This window comes from Haliotis asinina, chromosome 11 (genome assembly GCF_037392515.1).
Source record: "Haliotis asinina isolate JCU_RB_2024 chromosome 11, JCU_Hal_asi_v2, whole genome shotgun sequence".
NCBI classification, from domain to species: Eukaryota; Metazoa; Mollusca; class Gastropoda; order Lepetellida; family Haliotidae; genus Haliotis; species Haliotis asinina.
Window position 1 is genome coordinate 50,139,499 of NC_090290.1, and position 20,194 is coordinate 50,159,692.

General features: G+C 41.4%; 1 protein-coding gene across 1 annotated transcript; it reads left to right on the forward strand.

Annotated features, from left to right (window-relative positions):
* Positions 1–7,455: 7,455 nt before the first annotated feature.
* Positions 7,456–20,194, forward strand: LOC137255505 (solute carrier family 28 member 3-like). The gene is made up of 10 exons (XM_067792940.1): positions 7,456–7,706; positions 9,440–9,584; positions 10,663–10,854; positions 12,729–12,890; positions 14,760–14,885; positions 15,828–15,958; positions 16,295–16,463; positions 17,023–17,280; positions 18,346–18,526; positions 18,716–20,194. The coding sequence occupies exons 1-10, from the start codon at positions 7,456–7,458 to the stop codon at positions 18,745–18,747; spliced, it is 1,647 nt and encodes a 548-aa protein (XP_067649041.1). The 3' UTR covers positions 18,748–20,194.

Sequence of the window (20,194 nt, forward strand, 5' to 3'; positions counted from 1 at the left end):
TGTGAGGAGCACACTTCCAGTTTATGTGATGAAGGTCCTGACTGGAGTGTTTCAATAACTTGTGGCATTTTGTTTTTCAACAAAGTTAAATCACCAACTGGAAGTGACATCAAGTGCTTATAAAGGCTTCTGCAAACATGTAGTGATTACAGTGTCCGTTGCTGTCAAATCTCCCCCCAAAACAATAATCGTAAATGATTCAAACTGACGCCAAAGTAAATGGGAAAAACACACCAACTCTACAGAAATTTGTCAACAAAATATGAAAGTTGTTTTTCAAACCATGATTATTTTCATTCTATACTGCACGATTTGTGGAATGGGTGTAGCAATAGTAAAGTAAATATGCTACGCCTTGTTAAGACAGTTTGAAAGATTGTTTATATTGACATTCTCTCCCGAAGTTAGAAGTTTGGAAATGGTTTCTTTCTGGTTGAGTCTCCTTGATTCCAGTCAATTCGAAACATGTGTGATGAGCCCAATGGTGCTTTATCATTCAAAAATGTGTTATGACTTATCAAAGTGAAAGTGATACATTTACAAAATGATCCCAGAAACATTCATTAGCCTGTCGAGCCAGTGACTGTCTAAATTTACTGACCTGAATGGATTTTCATTAGCCACAGGTTGCCGGGTCAGTGCCTATTTCGCACACAATAATAGAGACATGTTGGCATGAAGACTTTGTATAACAGCTGACTGGATAGAATTTGTTTATTTCAGTAATGTTTCCCCATTCACGCTGTGCATTTCACCAATGACAATATCAGTCGACTTGCTTCTGAACACATTCAATTAAAAATATCAAAATTATACCGTATTCTAAGATGCTTCAGTGAAAGATCAAAGGCGCCGACAATACTTTATCACACGATAATATACACTTTTTGCATTACGTCACAATGTGTTGACGTCACTGCGTCATTCCAGTCTGCCCCCTTGTAATCGAACTTTTTTGCATTACGTCACAATGTAACCGACGTCACGATGGTTGTCAGATGCCATCGCCTCGTACAGCCTCCCACAGTAAACTGCTTCGTCGCATCCCGTTTTTTGGTTTGCAGTTGCAGCACACAGATAACATCACTGGTGGAAACTTTACATTTATGTTTTCCGAAGGATAAAATGTCTCATAGTTTCACTCAAAATTTTACGGTAATGTTGGCAATGTTTACATTACCACAATGCAATCGTGGAATGTCGCACGACTAGTCAGCTTTAGCTGAATGTACTGATCTAAAACTTTCGTTTGTAGTGGAAATGAGACGGTCATATTGCCTTGTATGGTGTAAGAGAATCACAAATGTAATTAAAATGATCTAGAGAAAATATTTAACCCGGGCATAAACCGTCACCAAATCATTTGTTTTCCAGTAACGCTTGTCTTAACGTAGGGGGCTGACACGTCAAAAGAACAGCGCGTCAGTTAGCCTGGTGCGTGGATTCCTAATTTAGGTCACAGACACCGACGTTTGTTGTCTGCCATAGATTAATCGAAATTAGGTTTAGAAATGATTAAATACGGCATCATAGAAAAAAAATACAGTTCGCTCTACTGATAGAACGAACTGTATTTCTTAAATAAAACCAGAAAAAAAGGTGAAACTCGTTATAATATCAGCCAAATATCTTTTAAAACCTTACACAATCTTACACAATTTCAGTTGGATCTATATTTGATCATAGGCTCTGATATTTCTCGTGTGCAAAAATCTTCACCATAAAACGTTTTGAAACTGAGTGAGTTGACATAGTGGGCCGATGATGTTTTGAAACTGAGTGAGTTGCCATTGTGGGCCGATGATGTTTTGAAACTTTGTGTCTTAGTTTTGAGTTGAGGTCTCATTCCTCTCCATTACGAGTTTTCGATAACTCTAAATCAGACTCACAAGTCTACTCAGTATGTCTGCATAACGCCAGCAATTAACATTTCTCCAAGGTAACCAGTGAATTGTCCTGAGTATGTTAAGCATCAACTGGTCCTTAACATGCACAAGGACATCCAAGTGTTAAATGTGTTCACACGCCTTGTCGTATGTTGCATAATCTCTTTTCATGATGACGAATACTTAAGTCAAGTTGACCAAGGCCTATGAAACAGCTGCTGACCCAGATCATATGCATCATCATATTGTCAGTGCAAAGTATATATAGCTGGCTAGCATACATTCCTCTCTACACCGTGCATGCATAATTAGACCACAAACATGTCGTATTAGATTGTTCCAGACCTACACAAATATGTTTCGGAGGAACGGAACGACTCTGCATATACCAAATGTCTGTTCAAAGTACAACAGACCCGTGACGGTCCCGGGGTAGAATAGACCTTCAACAACACATACTGCCAAAGACCGAACTCTACAATAATACAAATCGTGTTGATTCTGTTGTTTTTGTAAGTGGTACTATGGCGTATTCTGTTGCCTTGGGCATGGCATCACCGAACACTGGAAAGAAACACATTTATGTTCCAATATGAAAGAGACATGCAGAGATATGGGTTATAAAATCCAAACACTAACCTGAAGAAGGAAGCAGTATCCACGGGCTTCATTTAGACGTCATCATTCCATGTTACACCTTACAGTCAGTGGTAGGTTTTAACATAGATTAAATGGGTGAAGTCCAATTCTGATGGAACAAGGTATCAGTCAAACTGCCATAACTACAAAAATACCCCAGCAAATTCGGCCAAATTGCCACACGGTAGTAGTCCAAATGCCCCAGGTTGTTTTAAATGATTTAATATATACCCAAATACCATAAATGCATGTCATGTTCTTGATATATATAAGTTAGTATATAGAGATAAGTTTACTAATGCAACATGCATTAGAATTCCCGTATTTAAGCTCATGGGCTTAAATTTGGATTTAATTCTTGGGTGTTTAGAGTGAGGTTTCTTTCCAAACAGATGGTGAACGAAGACGTTTTCAACTTCAGTATTGCCGTACAAGGTTATCACGTTTGCAGAACATTTTGGACACCGGTTGCAGGGCAGTTATTACAAACAAAAATTGAAAGTCTTAGCCCATGCAGATACAGTTAACCATCTGAGATGATGGCTAAAATGTGAGAACGGGTTGTTGAATATGGATGGAAAATTTGATAAGGGAAGGATGGGAAATCAAGGTAGAAGACCCGCAATGCATGATCTAGAAGAGTCTTTCTACTGTTGATTTATGGGGGAACAATCGAAAATCCATACAATTAGCTACATTCTTAAAGTCAAAGCTACTGCTCTGACACAGGTGATGGGAATTTCAGACGAAGTACTCTTTCCTATAATGTAATATATAGAGTAAATGTATCGCTTCACCGTTCAGCAAACGCATGAGTCACAAATATACTGAGTCAAAAAAGAGACTTTGCATTCTTTCTTCAGGGCACTATAAAAGTACAAGAGATGGTAAGATGGTTAAATTGTTTTTATTTCATTGCTGAGATCTGTGTGACGTTCTCGATATACTGACAGAGCCACAATCAGTTCCATTAGGCTACACCGCAGTTCCAAAACATGGGTATACAGAATGTCAATTGACAAGAATAAAAATTCGAAAGTTCTCAGTTCAGTATTGTGTATGGCAGCCCAGCTCATTCACCACTGCCAAACACCGTCTCATCATCGACTGACTGAAGCTTGTGAACACGTAGTTGGGAATTCTGCGCAATTGCTCTTGCAAGGCAGTGTCAAGTTCCTGCATATTCTGAGGTTGGTTCTTAAGACCATGAAACCTTCTCCCAAGTGTATCCCAAACGTGTTCTATTGGATTCAGATCAGGGGACCTCTATGGCCAATCCATGACGTTGATTCCAGCGTTTTGAAGGAAATTTCGTGTCAGCATCGTGGTATACGGCCGAGCATTATCATGCTGGATAATGGACCATAAGCCGCCATGAAAGGAACGAGTTCAGGGTTGAGCTGGTCGCGGTAAGCAGCAGCTGTGAGATTTCCACGGATGACCAGAAGTCGGGAAAGGTTGTTCCCACAGAAAACACCCCACAACATGCAACTTCAGCCCCGAATCTGTCGAATTCCTGTACACAACATTGGGCATACCGTTCACGACGTCGTCTCCAGACTCCATGCTTGCCATACGCGAATCTGAGGGTAAACCTGGATTCATCGCTAAAGACGACTCGATTCCAGTCTCTCTGGGTCCATCGGAGGTGACGTTGGGCCCACAGCAGACGTTGACGTTGATGAAACGGCGTCAATATCGGCCCGTGATATGGACGTCGAGAATGGAGATTGGCAGCCCGCAACCGATTTCGAATGGTCTGTGAGGACAGTCGAGTTCTAAACATCTCAGCCCTGGTTCGTGTAGCCGGCATTAATCTGTCACGTAGGTGACGTAGGATGATTTGACGGTCTTCTGATCATGACGTCACACGTGGACGACCCGACCTTGGGGATCAGAAGTGGTGCCAGTTTGGTCTAGACGACATCGCAAGTCATACACAGTACGACGGCTGCATCCCATTGCTCTTGCGACGTCAATAATTGATCTTCCTGCTTGCTACATGCCAACGGCACGTTCACGTTGCACATTTGACAATCATGACATTTAAAGTACCTTTAGAACTGTGGTTTAAAAGTGTTTCTTCAATTCTTGAGGCCAATGCAAACAAGTGCAAATGAAGAAAACTTCGATGCGAAGATCACGTGATCGACTGCACGTGCAAAACCTGATTTGGCACTAACGTCATTTGCACGATGGGTTTGAGTGGGTTTGGCTAACGTTTTGCTTGAGTTGAAAGATAGGAATCCCATTTCGGATACATAGGTGTATCATCAGAGGAAGATTATTCATTATTTTTAAAAATTACATTTCGTGAAGTTTCTTTTTTGACTCAGTATAGCTTGAGCAGATGTTGTGACTTGGATGAGGCTACGAGGCGAGACCACTATTCAATTAAGACATTAAAAATTCTGTTTACTGAAAAAAGTTTAGCGAACGTGGGCGTTTTGAAATCCGGGTGTATTAAGCGTCATATTCAGCGGCATGACTGTCCCATCATTGTACATCATTTTAACTGTGCCTTTTTTTAATTCATTATACGTTTCCTTAATGAGTGCACTAGAACAACCACGGATTGGTTTGTCTTTCTGACCCGTGACGTCCTGTATCCATTAGACTATGAATGCGCTATCGTTGTACCAATAAACACACTGTACCAAATGTGGAGAATCGAACCCTGGCTCAGCAAGATAAACAGTACTAGATTACCCAACCGCTCCTCCATACATTGACAGGTACAGTCCATGCATTGCTCAGTGGGCAGGGATTTCTGTATGACGGTGACAAGTATGGCGTGATAATGTAATAGCCCCCAGTGACAGGCATGTTCAGTCAAACACAACTGTTTTAACTGAGGAACGCGGTCAGGTAGGTAATTAAGTGAGGACTGAGGTAAAATAGGGTTGAACTTTAGATTCAAAATTTGTTCATGTACGTGTATCCGAGGCTTTTAGCCGGAGTCTTGATCCTTCGAACCTTAATGCCACTAAGTAATATCACTGAAGCATAAAGTGGTGGCGTGTGTTTTTGTACATAGAGCTCAGCTCACAAATCAGTTGAAGTTAAGAAGAGCCTTAGATGGATGTTGTGCGGCTTTACTCTAGAAGGTTTCTGGGACTTGAGACCTGCCCCACAACGAAACACGTGTAATGCATGACAGCTGTCTCACCTTAGGCAAGTGAGTTTGTTCAAAATTGCCCCGTTTAGTCACCTGTATCAACGACTTGGGGCTACGATTTGTTTCTACGGTCTGTACAGATTACGACCCGTGGCCACGACTTCTGACTACGACGTGTATTTATGACCTGTAGCTATGACCTGTGGCTACTAACTCTATCTATGATTTGTATCTACGAGCTGTATCTACGACCTGTGGCCACGACCTGAATCTACGACTTGCGGCTATGACCTGGGGCCACGACATGTATCTAAGAACCGTTGTAGGACCTGTGGCTTATCAATGTCCTGTATCTGCGACTTGTGTCTGCGACTTGTATCTACGACTTGTGACTACGACTAGTGACTACGACCGGTATCTACGATTTGTAACTATGACCTGCATCTAAGAACTGTTGTAGGACCTGTGACTACGACCTCATCCACGATCTGTATCTGCGACCTGTATGTACGACTTGTGACTACGACCTGTATTTACGACCTGTGGCTACGACCTGTATAGATTATGACCTGTGGCTACTAACTCTATCTACAATCTGTGTCTACGATTTATATCTACGACCTGTGGCTACGACCTGTATCTGCGCCCTGTAACTACGACCTGTGTCTAAGACCTGTTGCATGACCTGTGGCTACGACCGAATCTACGTTCTGTATCTACGACGTGTAGCTACGACTGTATCTACGACCTGTATCTGCGACCTGTATCTACGACCTGTATCTGCGTCCTGTATCTGCGACCTGTATCTACGACCTGTATCTAAGAACTGTTGTAGGACCTGAGGTTTCGACCTTATCTGCGTCCTGTATCTGCGACCTGTATCTGCGTCCTGTATCTGCGACCTGTATCTGCGACCTGTATCTGCGTCCTGTATCTGCGACCTGTATCTGCGACCTGTATCTGCGTCCTGTATCTGCGACCTGTATCTGCGACCTGTATCTGCGTCCTGTATCTGCGACCTGTATCTACGACCTGTATCTAAGAACTGTTGTAGGACCTGAGGTTTCGACCTTATCTGCGTCCTGTATCTGCGACCTGTATCTGCGTCCTGTAATTTGCGACCTGTATCTGCGACCTGTATCTACGACCTGTATCTGCGTCCTGTATCTGCGACCTGTATCTACGACTTGTATGGACCGACGACTTGTGGCTACGATCTGTATCTACCACCTGTATAGATTACGACCTCTGGCTACAAACTCTATCTACGACCTGTGTCTACGAGAGTTCTCTACGACTTGTATCTACGACCTATGACCTGTGTCTGCGACCTGAATCTAAAATTTGTGGTTACATAATGTGTTTATGACGCGGATGAATAGCCACTGAGGCTTTCTTTCAAACATTAGGTCATGTTTTTTCTTCCTAAAACATCACGACCCTTGGTCCCAGCTTTCGTAAACACCTGTTAAATCCTGTTTTCACTCACGCACCCAACTTGCACATACTCCATCAATGTATTGAACGACTGAACAACAAACACTCCATGACGTTCTCTAACAAACACCCGCTGAAAGTGACATGCTATTTTAAGCGATGTTTAACCGAACTCGCTGTTCACACGGGAGTGGTCGGATAGCCTTGTGGGTAAAGCGTTTATTCATCACACCGGAGACCTAGATTCGATTCCCCACATGGAAGCCTATTTCTGGTGCCCCCCATTCATCGTGATATTACTAATATTGGAATATTGAGTAAAACTAACCTTCCTCACTGATTGCTTCACTCACTACCAGGTGCCAACCCTGCATCATGAAAGACATACAAAGTACAACTGATCCAGGGAGTGACATCAAACATGTATCTGTGGACGATGTTGACATTGAAATGGCCGTCGATGACGAAATGGTCTTCGTTGACAACTGCTGGAGCTCTGCCATCATGCGCGTGGAGAATTCAGTAAAACACCTCATGGACAAGCACAAGGTTAAAGTGGTTGCCGTTGTCAAGTGTCTGCTGTTGGTGCTTTACCTGACCTACTTTACGTATTGTATGTACCTCAAGTAAGTTCTGGTTTACTGGTTTTCTCTAAATGAGACGCTTAGCAATACTGAAGTTTATATATAAAACGACTTTAGATGGTCCGTGTACTCAAAAGCAACATTTTTGTGACGTGGATATTATATTTGCAAATACAATAATAAATAAGTTTAAATTTTGGATTTGAAGAAAGAAACGTATATTGCAAAAGGTTCAGAGGAGCCAGTTCAAGACAATGACTGTATGTTTATTGCGAGAAATACTGGATGTTGTTTAAAATTGTCATATAAATGGCCAGATATCTAAACCCACGCCCCGCTACTCGATCAACAGTGTTCTGTAAAAAAAAAAACACTTCGGTAATTGTTTAAACAACAAATAATTCGTTTCATTTTTGCGTTCCGACAGTTGTCGGTATCTAAATATTGAGAAACGCCCAGTGTCGATGGTTGGATGATACCGTGAGGATAAACTCACGCAAAATCACTCCAACTTGGTCACCTCTCGCAAAGGCAAAATGTAACTGGGAAATGTTACCCAGAATCACCTCTTCATTGTGGACTGACCATATGGTAATCTGGTGTAAAGCTCTCCATGACGTAATTCAGGAGAATATTTCAGTTCGATAGCGTGAGTACGTGATGTTTGTTTCTTGCCGCACTCAGCAATATTGCAGCCTTAGGGCATCGGTCTGTAAACAATCGAGTTAACTAGTCAACTGTGAACCGATGGCATGTGCCAACCATCCATCCCGTTAGTCGACTTTTGTGGCAAGCATGGGTTGCTGAAGACCTATTTTATCCCGGATCTACACGGGTCAGTTCGATACCGGGTCATTGTTGCCGACACCAAATCTTGAAATCGATTTCTATTACTATTACACAGAAACTTTTTAATGTGTCGCTTGATAATATTAGCGTAAATTTCGGGTTGTTGCAAATACAACGACACGCCTACATCAACTCACCTGACATTTACGTCTTGAAACCGTTTCACCTGTTGTTAAAATGCAGATTTGGAGATGAAGGGTCTGTTCGTCTGCTGGTTGGAACACTAATTGCATTTCTGTACCTGCTCAAGAGAGTGACGAAAGGTTTGTGCAATTTCACCTGTCTTAAAAGATGTGCATCAGTTTGGGGACCAAGCGAGAAGACACTGGCAATGCGACGGTTGATCAGAAGGTACATTTGTGCAAATGTTGGAAGGATATCCACGATTGCATAAACATTACCAATCACAAATTTAGACTCACTTAAAGCACTCATTATATGTCAAGTACATATATACATCGAAGATGAATTTCTGCACACATTTGAGAGAACCAGTTGCAATTCTTTGCACGAGAACCATGCATCAAATTTCCGTAAAGCATGTGCAAATATCGTGCATGTGAATGGTTGCGTTTTGGTGTATAGTTTTGTTAAGAGTTCACCAGTTTTCACCGAGTTGAACTCATGACAATAATCATTTCATCGTTACAAAGTTGTTTAATTTCAGTTCATGTGTAAACAGTACTTATAAACAGTATGGGTTATTTTACAAAATATAGTTTAGAACAGTTTAATGACTTAAGTTGATACAGTTACACTAGTAAGTCTAAATGTTTGATGGGTACTACTAGTATATTACTTGATAAATTAATTATTTTGCTGTGTAAATGCCGTCCCAGATCCCACTTAGTAATACAGTTTGTTTGAAAGAATGTTTGTAGTACGTCTAAACGTGAATGTCGACCTCTATCACTCTCTGTTCCCAGGGGCCTGTACCTTTTGGGCAGTGCCGGTGTGGCTGTCTACATAGGGCTTGATGTAGTCAGGTACAACCCCCAGAACATTCAATCACTTCTCGGTTTAGTCGTCTTTGTGGGTTTTGGATTTGTCTTCTCTACCAGTCCAGCCAGGGTGAGTAGTAACATGGCAAGATGTATGTTGAAATCTGTGTGGGGTCATCTCAGGTCTAATTCATATTTTCTGACTAAACCGGGTGATGATATCAACGGGGTGTAATTCAGGTAGCGTTGTCAAGAGAATACATGAAGATAGACTTATGGGCTGGAACAGAGATAGGATTGGATGGAATATCACTTGTCTTTGACAACATGAACGAACTTGGCTAGAACTGGATTCCAACTTTAAAACGGGTATGTTTCCTTCTTCCATGGCATGTGGGAGCTATAAAGGCCTGGCGGGACAACTTAGGAATGGCCATCGAGTCCTAACTTGACACACAGAAGGGAGCAAGCTACAAAGACATATTTATATCACTGGAAAGATCTCGAGGAGATGAACACGAAAAGTTCATGTGCCAGTGTGTCCACGTGTCAATAAGCTCACATACTGGCTCTGAAAATGCATTTCTGCAGAAATGTCTGGCAAAATTTTTTTCTGCAGAAATGTCTGGCGAATTTTGTTTTCAGAATGTTTTTATTTCACTACCAGAATTATCTTAATTTAACAAATTAGTGAGTGTAAGTAATGATACTGCTGCATGAGTGGTAGTTTTATGTTTATTCCAAATAAAAAGCACTTAGCGTGATCAACTGATCTGATATTTTTGTTTCGCTACCAGAATTATCTTAGTTGAATAAGATTAAACACCATCGTTCTATAATTTAATATAGACTTTCTTTAAATCTCCTCGAGATCTTTCCAATGATATAAAATATGTCTTAGTAGCTTGCTCCCTTCTGTGTGTCAAGTTAGGACTCGATGGCCATTCCTAAGTTGTCCCGCCCGGCCTTTATACATAAAAACCAAGTTTCGCTAAAGTTAAGAGTATCACCGACGTATTTATACCTCTGTCATTAGGAACGTGATAAATATTAACGGACACTTTCTGATTACTCCCCATCTGATTAGCTACCACGTGCCATACCAAGTTTTGTATTGAATAGCATGTGGTGGTTTTACTAATCTCAGTTGTTTCCTATACACTATGTACTTTATGTAAACATTCTGTACCGTACATTTCCCTCATCAGGTGAACTGGCACCCGGTGTTCTGGGGAATCGTGATACAGTTTGTATTTGCTGTCCTTATCTTACGGACACCCTGGGGCTACGCCTTGTTCGACTGGAGTGGACATCGGGTCGAAGAGTTCCTCTCGTACGGGAATGCTGGAGCCGAGTTTGTGTTTGGGAAGAATTACAGGGATCACAGGATAGCTTTTGCCGTGCGTAGAAGAAACAAAACAATCTCATATACATATGGTATCAAGTGGGCATTCAGCATTATAACAAAAGTCTCATCAATTTGCATCACATGTGGGGCATGGTGGGCGAGCTGACTGAGGCGCCAGGCCAGTGGTCCAGTGAGCTTGAGGAGTCGGAATCAAGCCAGCCTGTAAACAAACCTTGAAATCAGCTTTGTGTGCCGACCCTTTCAGTGTTGTCACAGCCCATAGTATACAGTAAACAACCCCATCTCCTTGAACTAACCCACGAATCCGTTGATAAATGACCTGATGGTGGCCACACGATTCCTGCAAACAATACGTCGCGGGTACAGCAAAGTGCAGTAAAGACAAAGTACTGTTACTATGCGTCCCAGTCGTCTCAGCGATGAATTTATGATCCCTTAGGAGTAATACGATGTGGCACTGGGATTTACATCCAGGTGAAAATATGGCAGCACTTTGAGCATGGAGTAGTTGCGTGGATATATGCACTATATACATATCCTCTAATAATGATGATAATTTGCCTTATGTATGTTGTGGCATCATCATGTTAATCGCTGGCTCCAGTGTCTTCTTGTTGAAGAAATACGTGATGCCAGAGGTGATGTTCGTCAGCAGCGGCATCTTCCTGTTGTGTGATGCTGACCTGCCATTGATGCTTGTTTCCTCACCGATGCCTTTTTTCAGTTCAAACATTGCCCTGTTGTGTGACGCCAGTGATGCTGTTCTTCAATTCAGCAAACGCACTGGTTTGTGCAAGTTAAAACATTGATTCCACAAAAGTCTTTTGCTGACTGAGTTCCGTTCAGTTGCACAACGTAGTGCAATAACCAGTTCAGAACTTTTAGACTAATTCATTTAACTGGATACACAAATATTAATATGTATGATCTGATACGTCTAAGCACTTGTGTATTGCAATATTACGCTCCATTTAATCCTTTCAAACACCGTCGTACAGTGTGCTCTGTCGTACAGCGAGCTCTAACAAACAAAAATGTGGAAATCATCGAAATCTCAAAACGAGGCTGTGTCGCTGTGTCTGGCGGTTTGATACGGAATTGATATTATATTATCAATCTCATCGTGCGTCACAGAACCCCACTGAGGTTGCGCAAAAACCTCACTACAGCTGTAACTAGTGAGCCAAATGCATTGTGAATCATTTTACGACCTCATCAAACAGGGACAGTTTGTGATTTCTTAGTTAAAGTCATGCTGCCGATGCCTATTTCTAAAATATAGAAATACGATGTTATTAAAGTTTAAAATTAAAATTCATTTGTAAATACCATTCTCGTATGAAACAAGGAATTGAAATTCAGTGTAACCAGAGTTGCTTTTGTGATTCTAAGTTAATTCCAGCGTCGTCCAGATGTCCGATGCCAGTGATACCATACTACTATAATAATCATGTAGTAGATACACTGGAGTTGTATTCAGTGTAGGAATACTTTAAATTGCCAGTTGACCATCAGGGCATGCGGGCTTTATAACTTACAGGCCCAAATAAAACAAAATAAATTACACTTTATACAGTTTCAGACTGTTTCTACAAAATCAGTTAAGTGAAGCTTATGGCGTAGAGAGAGGTTTAATTTGTTAAAGACTGGTGTTGACATGCCTATGCGCAAAGCGCTGAAATACCAGGAACTGTAAGTTATCGTGACATGAGGAAACATGAATGATTTCCGAACGTTAGTAACGTAAAATATAATGTGAAGGGTTCTAGATGAAAAGAAAACGGCAGAAGGTCACAAGGGTCTGAAAATAACTGAGACTGCCAGGACGATACAATAACAACCGGCACTGGGCCTCCCGGTCGGGGATTATTTGGAACACTGGTGCTATTCCCTTTTCTGTTGCAGGTACTACCAGTAATGCTGTTCTTCAACTCCTTCATCTTCATCTTGTACCACATTGGGGTAATCCAGGTAATCATGAAGAAACTGGGGTCGTTCCTGTCTTTCTGTCTGGCCTGTGGGCCCGTCGAGTCTGTGATAGCCTCCGCCAACATCTTCATAGGGCTGGTAGGTATTCAGAATCGAGATTCTCCAGCAGCTTGTTGATTTCTGTGTATATCCTATAAAATATCAAGTTCATGTTGGCATATGAAAACCGTGACAAATACAGTTTATGTATGAAAAGAGCATGCGGTGAAAACAGTTTGTTTCGGGTACCAAATCTCAAGAACCAAATCTTGTACTCTTCGTTGTTATTAACACCAGATTTCGATTTGTATAACACTAGAAGTACACACATGACCTTTTCCTTCTAGTGTATATAATTACATATTCAGGCCTGTTCACGCTTATATCCATGGAAAACTTGTAACATGTTAATTTTGTGTAGCCTAAATAATTATCATTGATTAAAGTTTCGTAAGATTCAAGTGACGTGTGCGAGGAATCATCTCACCCACAATCACATAATTTCTGTTTAATGTTCGGTTGTATATTTATCAAATGTCAACAATTTAATCAACATGTGTACAGTGCCGTGAATTCCTCCAACATAGCTTCCTATGGGAGAGTGCATTGTTGAACCATACGTAAGTTGATAAATGTGATGTCATCAGTTAAATAGTGGCAAAAAAGTGAAGTGAATTTATGTCGCGGAGCAGAGTTTCAAATTTGCCTGTTAAATTTTACAAAGATCCACCCGAAACTAACTTCATGAACATTATTTATGCTGCACAGAAATAACATTTAAGTCTATGGAAATTACGTCAAGTGTCCGAATATACAACGGGTGGCCATAATATTACATATATTGATGGTGGCCCCTCCTTTTAGCGAGCTGTATTCAGATGGTGATAAAACATGAAATACAGGGTGACTTACCTCAGTACTTTGTTATATGACCCTTGTTCCTAAGAATTTTCTCTATTCACCGTGGAACTGATCTGTGTAAGTTCTGTATGTAATTAATCGGCGTGTTTCCTCAGATATCCCTTATTTTTCTCCCGAGATCAGCTGAATACGTTGTCGGCGTGCGGCTCACTTGTTTTCCAGCACCAACCAACTATTTTTAATTATATTTGCACCCAGTGATCGTGCAAGGCATATCACGCCGTTTATGTCATTGTTTTGTCTACAGTTTGTACAATTCGGACCCGATGCACAACTATTTTTAATTATATTTGCACCCAGTGATCGTGCAAGGCATATCACGCCGTTTATGTCATTGTTTTGTCTACAGTTTGTACAATTCGGACCCAATGCACAGTTCATTGTCGCCTTGGAAGACATAGTTATTTCCACGACCATGACGTGCTACATCAGGCCAAAAATAAGCATAGGGCGTGTTCGGTTCTACTATTTCACTAAGTGTGGTTACGTTTAGCATGGTGTTTTTCAAATGCGATTGTTTCAAAGTAAGATTACATCGTAAACTTAGTAATAAATATTAGTATGTACGTAGTATTGTGGCTACCGGATATATATGGAACGGGTCTGTACATACGGCCACAAAATTTCCAAGTCGAACGGCGGACCTTCTGATCCACATGACCACTGACCGCCACTGACCGCCTTGTCCACATGACCAAAGAGGTTAACTCAGTCATCAAGCTGACAAGGTAAGGATGTCATCTTTGGGATGACATCCCAAAATACCTGTTTTTATGGACCCGCGAAAATAACATTAACCTCGGATTTCGTCCTTGGTCATTATGACATCATCACCCGGCAATAATTGTTTATTACTCTACTACAACTTCATTAATTTGCTCATTAATTCGCTCTTTGCCATAGATGTGTGTCGCTGGTTTCGTGTGACTCAGGCAGTGCAGTCTCCAGTTCAGAAATGTTCAAATGTCGATTCGACCTCAAACTAGACACGAAAAATGTGATGTCACAACGACAACTATGTAACATGCATCTCTTGGAATATTTTAGACGGAAGCACCCCTCTTGGTTCGGCCATATTTGAAGCACGTGACAGCTTCGGAGCTGCATGCCATCATGACGTGTGGTTTTGCCAGCGTTAGTGGCGCCGTGATGGGCACCTACATACAGTTCGGAGTGAGTACTACTTCATCTAATAACGCCTTCTCTCCTCATGCATGAGCAGGGGACATTTGGGGGTTAGGATACTATTATGCCGGTCACTCACATTCCGCGATTGGGTCACATTTCACCTCACTTTCACGTATAGCAACGAACAAACGTTATAAATCAGTATTTTTGTCAGTCGCCCCTTAATGGCCAATGCAAAATAACTGATAAAGTCTGTATACGTATATTACATACACAATGTAATCAGTCCCATATCCCATAAGCCTTTATTATTCAGTATGGCACGAGTATCAAGCGACAACATCGATGGTATCACGCTATGTACACTGCTGAATCTAACGCGATGCCATCTGTAAGAGGGATTCAAGGCTTTTTAACCTGGTGAGACAGCTAAGATTAAACACCAGTAGCAGTACGAACAAAACGGATCTATGTGTACATCTATGTCTTGGAATGGATGAAAATATATTTAGCGGCGGATACAATTTGATAGGAAAACGTAACATTGTTTCCTTAAAAGCCTTCGGGAGCTTCGCACAAACTACCTCACGTAATAATTGGCTTTTCTGATTGGCTGAGTCAGTCAATGCACCCCGCTCACAAACGAGTAACATTTTTTGTTTTTCCCGCTGGAAATGCCGATCTCTGGGAATTTGTTTGGCACTTCGTGTTAGTAGTGTTTGGGCGGTTGCGTCTCTCTGGTATTCCGTTTCAAGATTCAATACCAGTGCTTCAAACAGGTCAAAATTAACATTGAGGAGTTGGATAAGACAAATACGTTGTTCACTGGTTTCTCGGGGCCCACGGTTTGATGTGCCCGCCGTGTGAGTTTATGTTCAGAAGACATAAAGACTACATCAAACCATGTCCCCCTCCTGACCAGTGAACACCTTATAATATACTTACTTGAAACTGTGTACAGTTAGGGCACACGTCTCGTTCATGTAGGTTCCTGCCAACCATCTGCTGTCTGCTGCGGTGATGTCTGCACCAGCTGCTCTCGCCATCACCAAACTCATGTGTCCAGAAACCATGAAGTCATACTTCAGAGATGAAGTGAAGATGGATCTAGGACTGGAGTGAGTCATTGGAGTGATTGCGTGGGACGGTGTATATTAGAAGAGTTAGGGACTGGTGTAATGGGTGAGCTGTGACTCAAATTAATACCATAAGAAAGTAAAATGGCACAAGGATTGACTGAGTTTGTTGTGTGAATTAAGGTGTGGTTGATTAAATGACTTTGGCTCGTTGGTCATATCATTCATTTTAACTTGAAACTGACTACGTTTGTTGGCTGCTGTTAGTTGGTGTTGTGAGTGAGCTGATATACGAGATTGAACTTGATGGGTGGATCAACAAAATCCAATAAAAGGTCTGTTTTCACATAGAAATAAGAGTTAAATGTTTCCTTCCAGAAAGCACCGGAACGTCCTCTCGGCACTGTCAAGCGGTGCCGTTGCCGCTATCAAGATCGCCTCCAACACTATCGCAAACCAGATCGCCTTCGTCTCCTTGGCGAAGTTTGTTAATATGACACTGGAATGGTTCGGGGACCAGGCGGGTGTCCCTGGCATTTCGTTTGGGGTAAATATATATGTACTGATGATAGGCGACTATCAGATGATTATATTAATCTGACTCGTGTAGATCCGAGCTGCAACTGATCTTCAGCAGCCCATGCTTGTCATTAGAGGCGACTAATGGGATCGGGTAGTCTGGCTCGCGGCCTTTGTTTTAACAGGGATGTAGTACTACAGGGTCTGGGAAATGTTTGACACAAATCATCGCGTCCCAGTTGCAAAGATCGATGCTCTGCTTCAGATTCGATTATCTCCAAACCGCAGTCACACAGCTGGAATATACCGAGCCTTGATTAAAACTACTCACTCATTATGCTCAACTGTTGAGTATCAGGTTTTGCAAACATTGTGACTGTCCCCATGTGTGCTTGCTGGGACGGTGGGTTAGAAGGGTTAGCGCGTTCGCTCGTCCCACCGAAGACCCGGGTTTGATTCCCCACACTGTGTGCCACCAATTTCTGGTGTGGCCTGTCGTGATATTGCTGGAATAATGCAATGTAAAACTAAGCTTACACTCACTCACTCACTCACTATGTAGTATGCTTGCTTCTATTTCATTTCAGCTGTTGTGTTCCTATTTCTTCTACCCACTCTCGTACTCGATGGGCGTGGCCTCCCATGACTGTGGCAAGATGGGGGAAATGTTGGGCATTAAGATCTTTGGCACACCCATCTTAGGCTACGCTGAGCTAGCCAGCCTGAGGAGAAACCGTTTTCAGCTCCTTGACTACGTGGCCAAGCATAATCATACATGGCACTGGCAGGGTGGTGACGTCATACTCGAGGCGACCAATCAGACGCTCCTTGGTGGTATCATGGATGTAAGTAAGTTGGTATTTGTACCACTAAACCGAAAATATCGCATACTCGTTCCAGAATGTTTAATCCACAATGTGGGAGCTCAATCATTGTTTGGAATTTCTGAATCCTTCCACGGCGATGCTAATCATTGACTGAATATTTTTTTATTAGCTAAATTTCATGTCTATAAATATGAAGTTACAAATAGAATACAGCGCATATCCATATTTCAGAAGAGTTGAACTATTGCCGCAAGAAAAACATCAGATATAACAAGTTTCAGGAATACCAGCACAGATGGAAACAATACGAAAATCTTTTTCAGGAGTATACATTGACAACGTGAATTATTATATTTCTGTTTATTATACTCAGATATAACGTCAATGTGTGAGCGAATGTTGTATCTATGTGTAAAAACACCCCAAAAGTACTCGGATGTTACAGTTTTTATACTTAATTATGTACATCATTGTACACGTCTTTTTTCGAGAAAAAAAATATTGAAAAAATATAAACTATAATATTATATATTTCATGTTATGACGACATCAAGACCCTAAGGAGGGGGATACCACATCCCAACATTGAGTGAATACAAATCACTGTGTCAAATATAGCATCACTGTGGAAGAATTCTGAAATACCAAATAATTCTAGATCACAGTGGAACAATTCTGGTAGCACTGAAAATTTAAACTCAATCCACTGAGGGAGATATCTTCCAAAAGAATTCACTTTCTCTGCACCATCCAAACAGATGGAGTATTGATTTCGGATCGTATTTACAAAATTGTACATATATCGCTTCAAACAAGATTCATCTTAATCACGTATAATTATGTATATTGATTTTAATAATCCTTGAAAAGGTAAAACATTACTTTATTATTTTATGGATGTCTATATACCGGTATATGTCATAACCCCAGACCTTTCTAGAAGGAAGTGGTTTAACAGAAAACAATCTTCACCGGAAAGATCCTGAAACTCAAAACGACGACCCCCAATCTCCAGCCCACGGATACTCGCTATGTCACCAGTACAGATGTGAAGCATGAAATATATCTTGTCTTTCTTCCCAGGAGCGGAGTGAAGTTATAGGTACCTATGCTCTCTGTGGGTTCTCCACAGTCACCGCTATCGGGGTTACACTCGGGACACTGGTTCCTCTGGCACCTGAACGGAAACCGGATGTTGTCAGGCTCATCATTCGGGCCTTTATAGCAGGGAACGTAGCCTCGTTCCTGACCGGCGCCATTGCAGGTATGTGTTGAAAAGGACATTCCTTCAAACAGAGATCTTTTTCATGAACCAACCCGGTCACCGATCCGAGAATTGCTTTTCTCTCTTGAAAACTACAGTTAGAAGGGTCGTTCAGGCGATGAGAAACATAGGACATAAAAATGCTGCTCTAATATGAAGATCATTTCACATCTGACTATCATTTTTCAGGATTGCTGTTCAACGGGCAGAGTTTCCAGTGACCTGTATTACAGTTAGCTTACTTTCGCCGACCAGTCAGTTACACGTCCACTAGAATCGCTCGGATAGTTACACCGATGTTGAAGTCGACATTATCAATTACGGAAGATGTAGGATATAGGGTGAACATGTTGACTGGTCATTGCAAATGAATTGTGAAAACAATATGCTGGAAAAGTTGACTTGAAACGGAACAAATACCAACAACAGTGAAACAAAGAAACAAACACGCACATAAAAAAGTCCCAAAACAACAACAACAGCAGCAACAACAAAATCAACCAATATTTCTTCACTAGGTTCAATTAACCAACAAATATAACACAAAATAAACGGTCCTTTGACCATATGGTGCAAAACAATAGACAGATCCAGAGAGGGTCTGGATCACTGGAGTGCTGTTGATCACTGGATTGTCTGGCTCAGGATCGATTCTTAACAAGTTGCTCCCATATAGCTGGAATATGGCTGAGTGCGGCGTTAAACAACAAACCAACCAATTTCAAGAAGTTTATAAAAAAGCAATGTCGGTAAGTCCTTAATCCTAAAGGAGTTCGCGTGACCTGTACAGAGCCCTGTGAGTAACGTTTTGCATAAAAGGCAACCCAAGCCGTCTCAGAAGTGTCTTGCATAATGACTAGAATTCTATAATCGTCTTACCAGATGTCACTGATTATGATCTTCCATTTTGCATTACGATACTGAACAGCAAAAGAAACGCAAGTTTCGGTAAAAGGAAATGTCATAAAAGTAAGCGTTCATGTTTATGTCTTCTATATAAAAACGTGACAAAGAGGCTGAGTTGCGTTTCTTTTGCTGTTCAGTATATTTGTCGATAGTGTAATGGAGCTTTAACGGCCAACGTGCATGCTGTAGGTTTTGTTTGTATTGCGTCGACGTCTTATGGCACTTCCATGATATTCTTGTGCAGATAATCTAAACATGGAAACATGTTAAATATACTCGAGGCAGGAACACAAATGAAACAGTTAAGATCGGAAATGTATATCTATATTTACAGTTTTGTGAATCGATAATGTGAGCTTTAACGGCCAACGTGTACTCTGTAGTTATTACAAAGGCGTAATAAAATCGATATCACTGTCAATATTATTGGTGTTCGTTATACCGTTTGTATGCTACCGTCTTCACAGTGTTTGTGGGTGTGACTCAGCAGTCCGTCCATTAACCTTACGACCCATACTATGTAGAGGGCACCAAGGACAGTGGCAAGTAAACACCCGGTGAAGTTACGGGTTAGAAATGGTCTTCGGTAAGCTATGCCTGTCGTAAGAGGCGACAAATGGGATCGAGTGGTCAGGCTCGCAAATGTCATCGTATCATAATTGATGCTCATACTGTTGATCACTGGATTGTCTGATTCAGATACCATATAGATTAAATGTTGTTGTTTGTGTTTTTAAATAAACAGACAGATAACCAACCATC